We start from the raw sequence: 16,193 nt of genomic DNA, 5'->3' as shown, positions 1-16,193 counted from the left end.
TGTTGAAGTAGAGTATGTTGTTGCAAGCGAAGTCTGTTGGGATGATGTTTGGCTTAAGAAGTTATTATCAGATTTGTTTGAAGGATCGATTAGCCCTACACATATACACTGTGACAATGAAATTTGTATAAGATTGACCAAAGACTCAGTGTTTCATGCTAGGACGAAGCATATAAACAACAAGTACCACTAAGTTAGAAGCTTGGTACGAGATGGGATCATGGAGCTACACTATCTACCTACAGATGAACAGGTAGTAGATATTTTGACAAAAGAATTACCAAACAAGAAGCTTGAGTATTTGAGAGGTAAGCTTGGTTTGGTGGATATCTCTTCCCTAATTGAGAGGGAGTGATATTGGATAGTTCTTGTCTTTATGGGTCAGGTACTATACTAGGACTAATAGTCGTAAGCCTCAGTGAAGGCCATAAAGAAAGAATGGAGTCTGGAGAATTGGATAAGCATCTAAAGGTTGGAACTTCTTTTGGGAAAAAGAAGTTGTTGACCGATACTCTTTGAGGATGAGGTAGGGCATCCAAGATAAGAGTAGTCGAAGAGCACAGATATTCTTTGAGGATTCTGGATTGGAAATCCAAGAAAAGAATAGTCCTAAAAGGACATACCCAGTGAACATCCAGATAGGGTATGTGCCTTAGAGGTTGTGTCGCTGCTCACGTAAAGCCTCCCAGCATAATGCTCTCAAATAAGGATGAGCTCGTCTAGTTAAGGCCTTTAAGGACAGTGTTGGTTATGATAAAGATGTTTAACAAAAATGGCTTATCAATTCAACTCTTCTTATGAGAATGCTTCAAGATTGAGATTCCTTGTACCATGTAATGGGATTATGAATACCTCCCTAGTTAAGAGGGAGTGTTGAAAATTGTAACTAGGTTTAGTCTTCATAATGACATAATTGTAATCAAGACATTCTATATTCTTTATAAATAAAGAAAAAGAAAGAAAAAATATATATCTATTTTTATTTTGGAGAATGGGTTTCATACTCAAGTTTGAGTCAAAAGGATGTTCTTCGTGCTTTTAGGTTTTCTATGTCTTTCTAGGATAAAGAATAATATTGGCCATGTGTCATAGTCCTATTTGGACTCATTGTATAAAGAAAGGTATTTATTTTATCAAAAAAAACCATTTTGTATCCCAAGACCAAGTCAGCCCAAGAGCAAGATCAAGTCGGCCTAAGGGAGGGATATTCGACCCACCAAGAAGGTTATAAATACAAGAAGCTCGACCTCATCTGAGACACTCATCCAAGTCAAGTTTGATCTACAATAGCGAAGGAGAAGAAGAGCTAGAAAGACGAGAAAAGGAAGGAAGAATCGAAGTTTCTTGGGCTAAATCTCTCTCTCTCTCTCTCTGTCCACATGTGCGAAGTTAGGGTTTCTGTGAATCTGCAGTTGCAGGAGACCAAAATTGCAGGGCCGAAATTCTGAGGAGCAGTTGCAGGGTTGAAATTATGGGACGAAGTTGCAGTAGGTCAAAGTTTGGAAGCTGCCTTGGAGAAGATCTTGCTGGGGGCTGACTTGGGCTTGGTAGGGTTGTTGGCTTTATGTAATTTTTCTTGCCCCATTTCAGCTTATGGCAAATGGTTCCTTACGTGATGTATCTATTTCCAAGCAAAGGAAACCAATCCTCTCTTAATAAAGAAGGTCCAATAATAATACAAAATACAAGGTCGAGCAGGGATATGAAGGGATGCTGGTGGGAAAGAGGATGGGGCAGGTGCCCACAGCTAACAGAAGAAAATAAAAACCCTAGAAACCCTAATGCAAACCCCAAAACATCATTTGGCCATTTTCAGTTTCAAACTGTGACAGGATGAGAGACGAGAGCAATAATAATGATATGCATTTGGAGAACATTAGCACAATGACATCAGTGTTTTAAGAGCAACAGCACAATTACAACATAAAAACATGCATTTGAAGAGCAGATTTGAGATAGCAACACTGTCATTTCGTGGGCTTGAAGGATCTGTTGAAACCTTTCCTTTTCAATTTAGTAAATTTGAATCTGAATTTGGTATTTGAAGAGCAGATTTGACATAGCAGCACTGTCACTTGGTGGGCTTGCAGGATCTGTTGAAATCTTTCCTTTTCAATTTAGTAAATCTAAATATGAATTTGGTATGGTTGTGTCAATATGAATGATGAATCTGAAATTCAAAATAGTTTTTGAAAGATGCATGAAAGTTGATGCATAAATTATGAAGTCTAAATTTTTCCAAAACTTAAGTTTATTTTTATTTTTAATTAATATGTTTATTTAAAAAAGGCCCCTTGGGGGCAGCTCAATTGGTGATCATCGTGAAAATGAAGTGTTATGTACCACGAAATTCAAGGATCAAATCCCCTGAATTCACTGATGGCCACATGCTGGGGGCGACATGGTTCACCTAGGGGTTATAATGGTATCTGTTAGCCTTGCTATGCAGCGCTGATTTTCTAATACCAAAGAGAAGCCTGGTCTATTTGGTGGTGTCCTCAAAGGGGCCCCACATGGGTCATTTTCCCCTTCTCCTCTTACCCCGCTTACTCTCCACCATTTCCGTTTCCCTATTTACCTTCTAAACTCGACAAAGCAACCCCCTTTGGCCTTAGCCCCAAGCGCAAAACCCCAAAGCACCCATAAAACCCTACCATATGTCTTCGCGCGCTCGTAACCCATTGCGCCACCTCCCCGTCTTTGATCAACCCCCGCCAATCCAACGGCTCATGTCACACATGATAAAGGCAACCCGCTCGACCACTCTCCACCGTCAGATCATCTCCACCAGATCTGACGGCCTTCGCACATATCGCGAGGACAACTAGATCGAACGATAGCGCGCGATGAGGGCGGTTTTTCTCTCTCATCCGCTGCTATGTGTCGTTCATTGAGTGGAATCGCGCAGCCCCGGGCAATTACCACTTAGTGCCCGAAAGATGTGCGATGAAAACCGTTACCGCCTAAGTAAACCACCCCCACCCATTAGCGCCTGCGCCACTCCATCGCCCAATGACAGTCCGATCTGTCTGCTGAAGATCCAACAGCCCTGATGCACCCCGCTCCCACCTCAGCCGACAGCCTTCGCCGAGCCATCTCCACCATTCATCTTCTCAATCTGACGGTCATCTCTCTCGATCATCCCAACTGTCCACCTACCCATGCACCCTACGTCCTACGACCATTTTGTTGCCCGAAGAAGGAGATGACCAGCTCTGTCGGACCGATTACAGTTAGATCCCCAACAACCACATTAAACAGAAAGTATGGCCAAAGGGAGAAAAGGACATAGCACGGCTCTATAACAGAATTTATCAATCATGGACTTCACTGCTGCGAGCATTCCAACCGCCTAAAGGACAGCATAGCAGTTGTACAGATCAGATTTACACAGTGAAGCAAGCAACCTCGTTCAGAGACTCCATCAGGCAATTAAATGCAGTTGGTGGTCAATTAAGACCCCTCCATACCTAAACGGCCAAGTGCCATTGTAATGTAAACTTATAAATATCCAGAAGAAAGATGTAATCAAGGTTGGCATTTGATGTAAGGTTCAACTTCTGGAGACTGTAGACACTTTGTCACTTGCAACGTCTCATCTTCATTTTCAACAAATACAAGCTTCTTTTGCTGTTAACTGCTCACTGTCCATTTTCCTTTGTTCTAAGCTTGTACCTGATATGTTGTGTTCTTGATCTCTTGATGTTTAGCACTAGATAACTGTCATCTTATCTCTGTGTTAGAATATTGAATGCATCACTGAATAGGTTGCTCAGGTTTCTTTCTATCTAATGCAGGAGAGTTGTCATCCTGTCTTTGCATTAATAGACTAGATTTGCAGGTTTCTGTACTAGTTGCAGCTGACCATCACATGGTCTTGTGTATCTGCTGGTGTGGTTAGTATTCTCCATATTCACCTAATATCTAAACTGTGAGCATTGGTGGTCTAAATCCTTGTAGTCTGAGGGTGTTCATGCATGTCTGGAGTGAAACAGAGTAGAAGTGGTTATCTGGCTTGAACCAAACCATCATTCCTTCCATTAAACCTTGCAACAATAGTTGAATTTATATGTTACCAGGCATCTCCGAGCTACAACCTAGGAGAGTTTCTTGGAATCCTAACATAATTGGCGCCGTTGCCGGGGAGAGGAGATTGAAGCTCAGCTTCCCTGGGAGAACGACACAGATCTAGCTTTGATGATAGGCAAATTCTGGACACATTTTTGGTTGTAATCATCTATTTGGCGACTCTACTGGAGGCCGAACCTCTTGGCGACTCCACTTCACAGTTCTGGCTCAATTTGTGAGGCATATTCAAAGAAATCCTCAGAAATCACCAGTTGATCCAGTACCTGACCCTGAGAAGATTGTCAAGCAAAGAAAGACATCACAAAAGGGAGCATCAAGATCGGATAAGCCTAAACAATCTTATGTATCTCTGTCAGAATGGCTCGTAACAGAGCATATACATGTTGAAAATATAGCCTCTTGTACTAGCAATGAAGAAATATTTTCAGAGAAGCATAAAGCTCCTATTTCTTTAGGTCCTCCTTTGGATCTCAGCCCAAAGGAAACCTCCCCTCCTGTCCATCATATTCCTTTAGCTCTGTCAGTCATTTCTCAACTCCCTACCTTTCAGACTGCCAGCACTCTTCCATTCACCCCAACCATGGCAGGCCCACAAGCACCCACTAAAATGGAAAGAATCATAGCTGCTAGGTATGGACCCTTGGTCTTGCCTACTTCTTTGAATGCCATGCCTGCAGGAGAATATCATAAATACATGCCTAAGTTCACTGGGACAGAGGGAGTAACAGTTGAAGAGCACCTGGAGTCTTTTTATAGCTATGCTGATAACCTAGATATCAGTGAAGATGATGTGTGGATGAGAGTATTTGTCCAAAGCCTTGATGGAGAGGCTAGAAAGTGGTTCAGAGAGCTGACCCCTAGGTCTATAGCAGACATTGAAGCATTAGATGATGTGTTTTTAAAGCATTGGGGGATAAGAAAGATCTACTCTATTATCATACTGAGTTTGGTAACCTAAAAAGGGAAAATGGGGAGTCATTGTCTGATTTCAATAAAAGATTCAATCGTATGTATAGCAAGATACCAGCTGAAGTGAAGCCTACCCCCACCTCTGCCAAACTCACCTATGCCAATGCCTTTGACTTTGATTTCTGCCTGCTATTAAGAGAGAGGAGATGTGCTTCTCTAGCTGAAATGCAAGATGCAGCCTTGGAGGTGGAATCCAATATCATGGCTGCAGAGAAACTCAAAGGACATGTTGATAGAAGGAGGCAGAGAGGTGAGTCTTCCTCTTCTTCTTCATCTTCAGATCCCAAAATGGACAGAATGTCTAAAATGATAGAGTCATTGGCTGCTGAAATCTCCAAGCTGAAGGTTGAGCAGAGTTCTAGGAAAGCAAGGCTTCCTAATACATTTGCTCCTAGAAATCCAAATCCATATAGAAGAGCAAATGAACAATTGCAAATCATTCAGAGGGGCAAAGAGGCCAGTGAAGAACAAAGGGTTAAGACTCCTTTCTAAAACGTAGTCATGGAGGAGGAGCAGTTTGATGAAGAGAATGAGATTCACTGCATGGAAGACAAGGGCAGTGCTGCCTTTTTGACATTAGCTGCCTATGAGGAGTCATTACTTAGGGACTAGACCAGTCAAGAGTGGGACAGGGAAGCTATTCTGCAGACTGAAGACCAGCAGAGATATAACTTGAGATCAAGAGTGAGTAATGTCAAAGAGAGTCCTGCCCAAAGAGCTGCAGTCCCCTCAGAACAGCAGAAGCGACCAGCAGCTGATCCCGTCATCCTCAAAACACCGGCTCAAGAGGTAAGAGGCCCTGACAAGTCCCCTTCCCCTTTCAGTTTTGAATCCGAAGTCCAGAGATTAAAAATATCTGTGCCTTTGACCGAACTTGTAAAGAGTGAGGTCTTTAAGAAGCCCATCCTTGATGCCCTTGAGCTGAAAGCCACACGAGCCTCCAATGACTATGTGAATTTACAAGATGACAAACCTGCAGTTGTGCTTAGCCCAATGACTGAGCCTGCTGATGACAATTCCCCATCATTCTATGTCTCCCTGGCCATTCATGACAAAATCCTTCACAACTGTCTGTTGGATACAGGAGCGAGTCATAATCTAATGCCCAAAGCTGTTATGGACGAGCTAGGCCTTGATATTACCAGACCTTATCATGACTTGTTCTCCTTCGATTCGAGGAAGGTGAAATGTCTGGGGCTAATCAAAGACTTAGCCATCACCCTAACTCAGCTACCCATGAAAAGCATGATGATGGATATTGTGGTAGCAGATGTCCCCCCTAAGTTTGGTATGCTACTTTCCAGAGGGTGGATTAAGAGGTTGGGTGGGACATTGCAAAATGACTTGTCTTATGCCACCGTCCCAATTTTTGGAGAGAGCAGAAGACTATACAGGAAAGCCCAGCTGGCCTATATCATCAGTGATGAGAAGAATCCCACTAATCATCCCATTTATGTTGTGGACACTGATTTTGGAGCATGTATTATCCAAATTGAAGAATCCCAGAGGGCCTCAATGCAACTCAAGAAACCAGTATGCCAGGCCATGGAAGAGGAAGGGACACAGGCTTGGGATATGTTCTTCGATGGAGCCTGTTCAAAGGAAACTGCAGGAGCAGGAGTGGTGTTGGTGTCTCCAAAACAAGAAAGCACACATCTGTCTTTTAAGCTGACTTTTCAGGTCACCAACAATATAGCAGAGTATGAGGCTCTGATATTGGGCTTAAACGCTGCCAAAGACATGGGAATCAGAGACATAAAGGTGTTTGGAGATGCTGATCTCATCATTCAACAAGTGAACAAAACGTTCCAAGCAAGGCACCCAAGGTTGAAAGCGTACAGAGATGAGGTATGGAGACTCAAAGACTCTTTTGATAGCTTTTGTATCTCATATATTCCTAGAGTAAAAAATCAGCTTGTTGATTCCCTTGCTGTGTCTGCTAGCATGTTCATCCCTCCCATGCCCCCTAGATTGGCTTATGAAGTCCAGGTAAAATATAGACCATCCTTGCCTGATAATGTCCAGCACTAGAAAGTCTTTGAGGATGATGATGAAGTAAATAGGTTTCTGCAAGTCATTGATGAATTCTCTGAAATGCAAATTGATCAAGAGAATGAAACCTTGGAGGAATGTCCCCAGCCCCAGCTAAGGAACAGAATTGGCCAAGACAGCATTGTACAGTTGCCTAGCAATCATATACCTAAAGGGCTAGTGCCTCTAGAGAAGTTGTTTGACCATAATGATGTGCCTCATAAGATTGCCCAAAAATAAAATCAGTCTGCAGTCCATAGGCATAACATAGGGAGTCCAGATCATCCAAAGTATATAAATCTGTCCACCCATTTGTCTGCTGCCCAAAGTTCTGAGTATTGCACCTTAATGAAGCAATTTGCTGATGTCTTTGCTTGGGAATACAGTGACCTTAAAACTTATGACAAAAATATCATCCAGCATAAGATCCCATTGGAGAAAGACACCATTCCTTTCAAACAAAAGCTGAGACCCATAAATCCTTTGCTCCTCCCTCTGATTGAAAAGGAAATCCAGAAGTTGTTGGCTGCCAAAATCATAGTTCCCCTGAGATATTCGAAGTGGGTAGCCAATTTGGTAGTGGTAAGGAAGAAAAGTGGAGAAATCAAGCTATGTGTTGATTTCAGGAACTTGAACAAATGTTCCAGGAAGGACAACTATCCCCTGTCGAAGATGGAACATTTGCTACAGAAAGTCTCAGGAGCTAAAGTTGTGTCTTTCCTGGATGGATTTTCAGGGTATAACCAAGTTGTTGTACACCCAGATGACCAAGAAAACACTGCCTTCACCACTTCTTAAGGCACTTTTGCGTACTCCAAGATGCCTTTTGGACTGATGAATGTTGGGGCTACCTTTCAGAGAGCCATAGATATAGCATTTATAGGAGAGAAGGATAAGTTTGTCCTTGTCTACCTGGATGATATAACAGTATACTCCAGCAGCCATCAAGATCATTTGCAGCATTTGAAGAAAGTGTTTCTGAAGTGCAGAAGGTTTGGGATATTAGTGAACCCTAAGAAGTCACAATTTGCTTTAGAAGAGGGCAAGCTTCTAGGACACATTGTTTCTGCTGCAGGTGTCAAGATTGACCCAGAGAGAGTGAAAGCAATACAAACCTTGTCTGTTCCAAGATCAAAAAGGGCCATCCAATCCTTTCTGGGCAAAATAAATTTTGTAAAGAGGTTTATTCCTAATTTTGCAGAATTGATAAAACACATCACCTCTATGCTAAAAAATGGATCAGAAATCAAGTGGACTGATGCAGCAAGAAGATCTTTTGAAGCCATCAAAAGAGCCATTATGGAAGCTCCCACTTTGATCAGCCCAGACTATAGCAAGGAGTTCCATATCTTCTCCTTTGCTTCCTGTGACACCCTTGCAGCAGTCTTATTGCAAAAAGATGATGAGGATTCAGAGCATCCAGTGGCATTTTTCAGCAAAACCTTAAGGGATGCTGAACTAAGTAAAGGATGTCCTAACGCAGCCAGATGTTGATGTAAAAAGGGCAAAATGGATCACAAAGCTTATTGAATTCAACATAGAATTGAAGCCCACCAAGCTTGTCAAGGGTCAGGGCCTTACTCAGCTGGTGGCTGAAGAAAATTGCAAAATGCTTGACATAAATTGCATGGGTACAAATTCAGAGGATGGACAGCCGGGAGAAGCAACAATTGGACAAAGACATGACCAGTCGTTGGCTGAAAATCTAGCTTCTTGTGAATGGTATTCTAGAATAGCTCAATTTTTGCTAAAGCTAGAAGTCCCCCCAGGCCTTAGTTCAAGCCAAGCCAGGACTATTAAGCTCAAAGCAACCAAATTCTGTATTCATGAAAATTTGCTTTATTGGAGGGACCCATCAGGAATCCTCTTAAGATGTCTAGACAAAGAACAATCTGTGGAGGTCATGCATCAGTTTCATTCCAGCATCTATGGAGGACATCACTATTGGAAAACCACAGCCCACAAGATCCTCAGAGCTGGGTATTATTGGCCCACTCTATTTTCTGATGTTTTTTCATTTGTAAAATCTTGTGATAGGTGCCAGAGGTTTGAAGGAAAACAGCAGTTGAAATCCTTACCCTTGAAGCCAATACATGCCAGTGGCCCTTTCCAGCAGTGGGGCTTGGATTTCATAGGGGAAATTAATCCACATTCTAGTGGCCAGCATAGATGGATCTTAGTAGCCACTGATTACTTCACTAAATGGATTGAGGCCATCCCTACTAAGAAAGCTGATCACCATGTTGTCATGAAGTTCTTGATAGAAAACATTTTCACCAAGTTTGGCTATCCACACAGATTGGTTACAGACAATGCAGCAGCCTTCAGGGCAAAAGAGTTGATGGACATGTGTGACTCAATGGGCATTAAACTAGTGCATTCCACCTCATATTACCCTCAAGGCAATGGTTTAGAAGACTCATCCAATAAGAGCCTGATAAGGATAATCAAAAAGTGATTGGAAGACAACAAAAGGAACTGGGATTCCAAACTGAAGTTTTCATTGTGGGCTGACAAGGTGACCACCAAGAAATCCACAGGGAATTCTCCGTTCAAGCTGGTATATGGCACTCAAGCTGTATTCCCAATCCAGTTGACCCTCCCTATGGCCAAGTTCTTGCAAGAAGAGCAGAATGAGGAAAATGACATGGCAAAGAGGATTAGTGACTCGGCTGAAGTGCGTCAAATCAAAGATCAATTAATTGAGAAGTCTGCAGCACATCAAAAGAGAATCAAGGAAGCCTTTGACAGAAAGGCAAAGATGGACAATTTCCAAATTGGAGACTTAGTTCTTAAATGGGTTGCATTGAAAAAAAAGAAAGGCAATCATGGAAAATTCGATGCTTTGTGGAAAGGACCTTTTGTCATTGCTCAGGTCCAGGGGAACAACATTTTCATGCTGCAAAGTATGGAAGGAGAAACAGTTTTTGATGGCCCAATTAATGGGCGGTTTTTGAAGGTTTATGTTGTTTAAGGCCTTTAGGCCCCAACATTGTAAATATGTTCTTTTACAGTTTTTAGTGTAGGCTTAGTTAGACTCCATGCCCAATGGAATACTAGGAAATCTTGTTGATCTTGTTGAAGGCAGTGGTCTATGGTTCTTGAAACCTCACAGGGAGGATTTCATCCCCAGAAGGAGCCAGTGTTAGCCCTGCTATGCAACGCTGACTTTCTAATGTCAGAGAGAAGCCTGGTCTGTTTGGTGGTGTCCTCAAAGGGGCCCCACATGGGTCATTTTCCCCTTCTCCTCTTACCCTGCTTACTCTCCACCATTTCCGTTTCCCTATTTACCTTCTAAACCCGACAAAGCAACCCCCTTTGGCCTTAGCCCCAAGCACAAAACCCCAAAGCACCCATAAAACCCTACCATATGTCTTCACGTGCTCGTAACCCATCGCGTCGCGTCCCCGTTGTTGATCAACCCTCGCCAATCCAACGGCTCATGTTGCACCCGATAAAGGCGACCTACTCGACCACTCTCCACCGTCAAATCATCTCCACCAGACCTGATGGCCTTCACACATATTGCGAGCACAACCTGATCGAGCGATAGCGCGCGATGAGGGCGGTTTTTCTCTCTCATCAGCTGCTACGTGTCGTTCATTGAGTGGAATCGCGCGGCCCCGGGCAATTACCACTTAGCGCCTGAAAGCTTTGCGATGAAAACCATTACTGCCTAAGTAAACCACCCCCACCCATTAGTGCCCGCACAACTCCATCGCCCAATGACCGTCCGATCTGTCTGCTGAAGATCCAACGGCCCTGACGCACCCCGCTCCCACCTCAGCCGATAGCCTTCGCCGAGCCATCTCCGCCATTCATCTTCCCGCTCTGACGGTCATCTCTCTCGATTGTCCCAACTGTCCATCTACCCATGCACCCTACATCCTACGACCATTCAGTTGCCCGAAGGAGATGACCAGCTCTGCCGGACCGGTTACAGTCGGATCCCCAACAACCACATTAAACAGAAAGTATGGCCAAAAGGAGAAAGGGATATAGCACGGCTCTGTAACAGAATTTATCAGTCATGGACTTCACTGCTGCGAGCATTCCAACTGCCTAAAGGACAGCACAGCAGTTGTACAGATCAAATTTACACAGTGAAGCAAGCAACCTCGTTCAAAGACTCCATCAGGCAGTTAAATGCAATTGGTGGTCAATTAAGACCCCTCCATACCTAAACGGCCAAGTGCCATTGTAATGTGAACTTATAAATATCCAGAAGAAAGATGTAATCAGGGTTGGCATTTGATGTAAGGATCAACTTCTGGAGACTGTAGACACTTTCTCACTTGCAACGTCTCATCTTCATTTTCAGCAAATACAAGCTTCTTTTGTTGTTAACTACTCACTGTCCATTTTCCTCTGTTCTAAGCTTGTACCTGATATGCTATGTTCTTGATCTCTTGATGTTTAGCACTAGATAACTGTCATCTTATCTCTGTGTTAGAATATTGAATGCATCACTGAATAAGTTGCTCAGGTTTCTTTCTATCTAATGCAAGAGAGCTGTCATCCTATCTTTGCATTAATAGACTAGATTTGCAGGTTTTTGTACTAGTTGCAGTCGGCCATCACATGGTCTTGTATATCTGCTAGTGTGGTTAATATTCTCCATATTCGCCTAATATCTAAACTGTGAGCATTGGTGGTCTAAAGCCTTGTATTCTGGGGTTGTTCATGCATGTCTGGAGTGAAACAGAGTAGAAGTGTTTATCTCGCTTGAACCAAACCATCATTCCTTCCATTAAACCTTGCAACAATAGTTGAATTTATATGTTACCAGGCATCTCCGAGCTACAACCTAGGAGAGTTTCTTGGAATCCTAACAGTATCATTCGAAATCGACCCTGTCAGGCAAGTACGAGACTGACCCAATTGCCGATTCCTCTAGTCAGTATAATATATGGTTATTTAAAAAAAAAAAATTAAGGTGTCATTTCCCAAATTCCTAATTTTGGGAAGGCCGTCATCCCTGCACCAAAGCAGGGAATATTTTAGGGACTAAATTTCTCTCATGATATATTTTCCATGTTTTATTTCAAAAATCAATTTGCCAATCTACATTTTATTCACCTAAATTTTATAACATTAAAGTATTGTACTCTATAAATCACTAAAATTTTCTACAAACTAAATTTTATAACATTAAAGTATTGTACTCTATAAATCACTAACATTTTCTACAAACTATATAAACTCCTTAGAAATTTTAATATTTTTATAAAAATATCACCAATCATTTTATGGTTAGAATTTTAACATTTAGTAAGATTGGCCAAGATTCCTGCCAAGATTTCTATACTTTCAGATAAGTATGGATGCTTCAAATTTTCCCTAAACTGGAACTTCTACCTGTTCCAATCACCCTCAGTTTGTGTAACCTCCAGCCATTCTTCATTGAAACTTGAAACTAAGCTGAAACATCTGTCAAAATGGCTCAAAATCTCTGGCTTAAATGGGCTCAAATATCCTGGCTAAAATTGGCTAAAATTGGCTCAAAAATCAAGTTCTAGGGTTTAGCCTCAGGAACTAACTGTTCAACTTTCAGCCTTTCAAGTTTCAGACAAATCTTCACTGCACTTGGGCATGTGCTTCATGCAGTATGGATTCACAAATCACACCAAAGTTTTCAGGCTTCAGCAACAACAGTCACAATTTATAATTTTTATCCCAACCATAATTTCTGAGCAACCATGATATTTCCACTGCTTAACAGTCACAATTTAATCCCAGACAGTTTTAGGCTTCAGCGGCAATGATTTTACCCCGAAGCCCAGACACTTTCAGCAAATATCATTTTTTTCATTACCCAACTTGTGCTTTGCAATTTTCATCCAACATATTTTGTGCAACAACTGAGCTTTATGACTTCAGGCTTTAAGCCAATTAACAGTGTTTAGAGAGGTTGGAAGCAAGTAATGATAAGTGGGAGAGAAACAATGCAGAAAAGATAAAAAATAAAGCACAGAGAACACAGTTTTTTAATGTATATGGAATTTTTTAGAGTTTTTGGTTGGCCTAAATTATAGAGCTTGTTAATTCCGATTCATTTTGATGTACCATAGCAAATTATTAGGCCGAATCGAATGTTAACAAATCTATACCTGAACCAGCAATTTGAACTAATTTGAAAACCAGGCCTTGGGGCGTGTTTCTTAAAATGTCTGGAAGAAAAAAAATTCAAAAATCAATCACTCTGTAGAGGGAAGCCTGTCGTTCTGTATGGAAGCTGAAGATCACCTCAGCATTCCCATTTCGGGGCGGGGGCATTCCAGGAATACCTTTTTTCCCTTTTTCTTTTCTTTTTTTCTTATTTTTCTTTTTTCTTTTTTTCTATGTGGTTCATGGTCCCCGGAGATCAGTGACTCGTTACGTCCACAGAATATTATTCCAGACAGATACACCCAAAGGGATCTCTTTCCGACGACTCAAACATGGACCCTGACTGTGAGAGTGTCGAGAGAATTAAACCCGTGACTTCTCAGACGTGCTTAACTATGGGAACTCGACCAATTGAACTAACCCTCAGGTATGGTATTTCAGGAATATCACCAAGTTGTCTACTGTAAAATGGGATAACTAAGATGTTCCTTCCCATCCCCTCACTCACCTTTGTCCTCCAGCTCCAGCAGGCCTGGACACCCTCCTTCTCTTTTGCTCAGCACCAAGTTTTCCAGTTTATAGCATTTTTATCTTCATTGTACACGCAACTTATCTTATACTCTCTCTTAGTTAGACAATATCTTTTTATCTTCATTGTACCTGCACCTTGTTTTATACTATCTTAGTTAGATAATATCCTTTTTCTGCTTTTAGCATAGATCTAGGAGATGTTTTTGTACTCCCACTTTGTACACCCCAGAATATATTATGTGTACTCCCACCTTGTATGTCCCTGGATGTACTATCATAGTCTCACTTGACCTTATTTGTGTAGTTCTTTGTTAATCTCTCTTATTGAGATGATCATCTTCTTCTCCTCTCTTTTTTTGGTGCTTTTAACATGGATCCAGGAGATATTTTGTACTCCCCACTTTGTACATCTTTGGATATATTATCCGTACTCCCGCTTTGTATGTACCTGGATGTACTTAGTCCCACTGACCCTATTTGTGCAGTCCCTCGATATACTATCTGAGACCCAGTGACCTTATTTGTGTAGCCATTTGTTGGACATCTAATTAGTTCACATTTGAATATTTGAAAATTGAAAAATGTTTCCGACTATGCACAAAAAGATTCTTCTGATGACATGCTTTGCTTAAAGGAGCAACAATGGAAAGCTGTATAAGCAGAGGCTACAAATAAAAAGCAAGTTGTGGAAATGTTAAGAGAGTATCAGGATGCCACTGCCTTAGAAACTGTTCAATATCTACAAAACTGTATAGAATCAACGCAGGTCTTCTAAACCATCAGGAGAATGTGGATGCCTTATCAGCACAGGTTATGTTTAAGCTCAGAGCTTGGCTAGCTCAAAAGTAACTTAAAAAAAGTAATTAAAAAGTCACAGAGCTTGCCCAGTTCAAAAATAAACTTTAAAAAAGGGTAACACAGAAGTAACAGAGCTTGCTCAGCTCAAAAGTAGCGTTAAAAAAAAACTAAGTGCCAATCTTATCTACGGTATAAGTATAGCTGAACATGACCATAAATGCTGTGAATATTTCAAGCCATATCTGATAAAGTAGATATTTAATCGACTCCTCCTACATAAATTTTTAATCTACATAGGGTCACTGGATCAAATCTAGTGGAGTCACCTGGATCAAATCTCGTGGATTCACCATACAACCTCACCCTTCTAATAACTACCAAACACCTCTCCCAGCCATGATCTAGGGTCAGTCATATTATCTTTTGGATTACCTCAGGCTGCATTGGTAACTTTTAGTTCTATGGTTAAAATCTATATCCCCCATGTTAAAGTGGGTTCATGAATCCAGAGTTTGAGTTCGTAGCTCGCCCATAATCAATGAAAAGCGAACTTACGGATAAAGTCCATAACACTTTTTTAAATTGTAACAGATATCCATTCTGAGAAAATACTCCGATACACAGGCATACCAAATGAGAGGAATAAAACCAGAAATAGTATTTAAAAACACCTACATGCTGCTGCTTGGCGACCTGCTCTTTAAACTTGGTGGCTTGCTTTCTCAATGATTCCATTCCTGCAATTATCACAAAACCCATTTTTAATATTGCATTCAATTACTGCCCTGATAGAGGGATCTGGTGCAAAAATTCAAGATCGCAGTACTAAGCATAAGAGATTAAAAACCTCACTAGGAATGGTTTTCCCATGATATTGATCTTGTTGGCTACGTGAACCAGGCCAGACTTACCAATGGATTTTCCTGCTAGATATGGATAACAGGCCGACAAGAATTATAATTTTTTCGATGTCTCCGTGTGGATATATCTGATTCTCGATCTGGATCCCTGCAATTAAATTTCCTTCTATGTCTGGAACATGTAGTAGGTGCTTTCAAAAGCAATTAATACCAAACCGGGGCTGAGGAGGAGGGAGAACCAATGAAGGCAGACGTTGTAAATACTCACTAGGAAATATATGAATATGTATTGAATACCTAGAATAGCAACCATGGACATGAGATAAAGCGACACGTAGGGAAACAAAGCATTCTCAACGACCAAAAGAATATCTGAACTCGGTTTCGATGTTTTTGAATGAGAATACATGGTTTAAGTTTCTACTTGGAGCATTACAATTGGTGCGGAAGGTGGTTAGAAATTGCTTGGAGAAAGAGGTTGGGTATATGACTGGTTTACGTTTTGTGTTTGATGTGTAATTTAGGTTTTAACTCAAATTTTTTTATTACCATACTTAATGATTTTAAATTATTATTATAATTTTAAAATCTGTTTTTTTATATTTACTTTATATTTTGGTTTACGTTATAAAAAACAAGTGGTTACGTTTTTTATTCAAAAATTTTGGACGTTTGTAATGTATATTTGAATTAGTTTTATCAACTTTTAATTTGGTTAGATTTTCTGGGTCTTCTTTTTGAACTTTGATTAATTTTTAAAATAAAATCTTGCAAATCCAATCATAATAGTAAAGAAAATTGGACACT

The 16,193-nt window shown here is 41.0% G+C and overlaps 1 protein-coding gene across 1 annotated transcript in view; it reads right to left on the bottom strand.

The window, feature by feature from the left end:
- Positions 1-15,737, bottom strand: part of LOC149188342 (SH3 domain-containing protein 2-like) — a 172,372-nt gene extending 156,635 nt beyond the window's left edge. Inside the window, exons 1-2 of the mRNA XM_089411648.1 lie at positions 15,438-15,737; positions 15,202-15,263 (exon numbers count right to left, since the gene is read on the bottom strand). Coding sequence (XP_089267774.1) covers positions 15,202-15,261 — 60 coding nt within the window. The 5' untranslated portion in view covers positions 15,262-15,263; positions 15,438-15,737. The remainder of the gene's footprint in view (positions 1-15,201; positions 15,264-15,437) is intronic.
- Between the last annotated feature and the right edge of the window lie 456 nt (positions 15,738-16,193).

This window comes from Pinus tabuliformis, chromosome 3_1, assembly GCF_031772625.1.
Source record: "Pinus tabuliformis cultivar Carrire ecotype Pingquan chromosome 3_1, CPIR1, whole genome shotgun sequence".
NCBI classification, from domain to species: domain Eukaryota; kingdom Viridiplantae; phylum Streptophyta; class Pinopsida; order Pinales; family Pinaceae; genus Pinus; species Pinus tabuliformis.
Note: the sequence above shows the minus strand (reverse complement) of the source record. Positions and strands in the feature narration are given on the sequence as shown.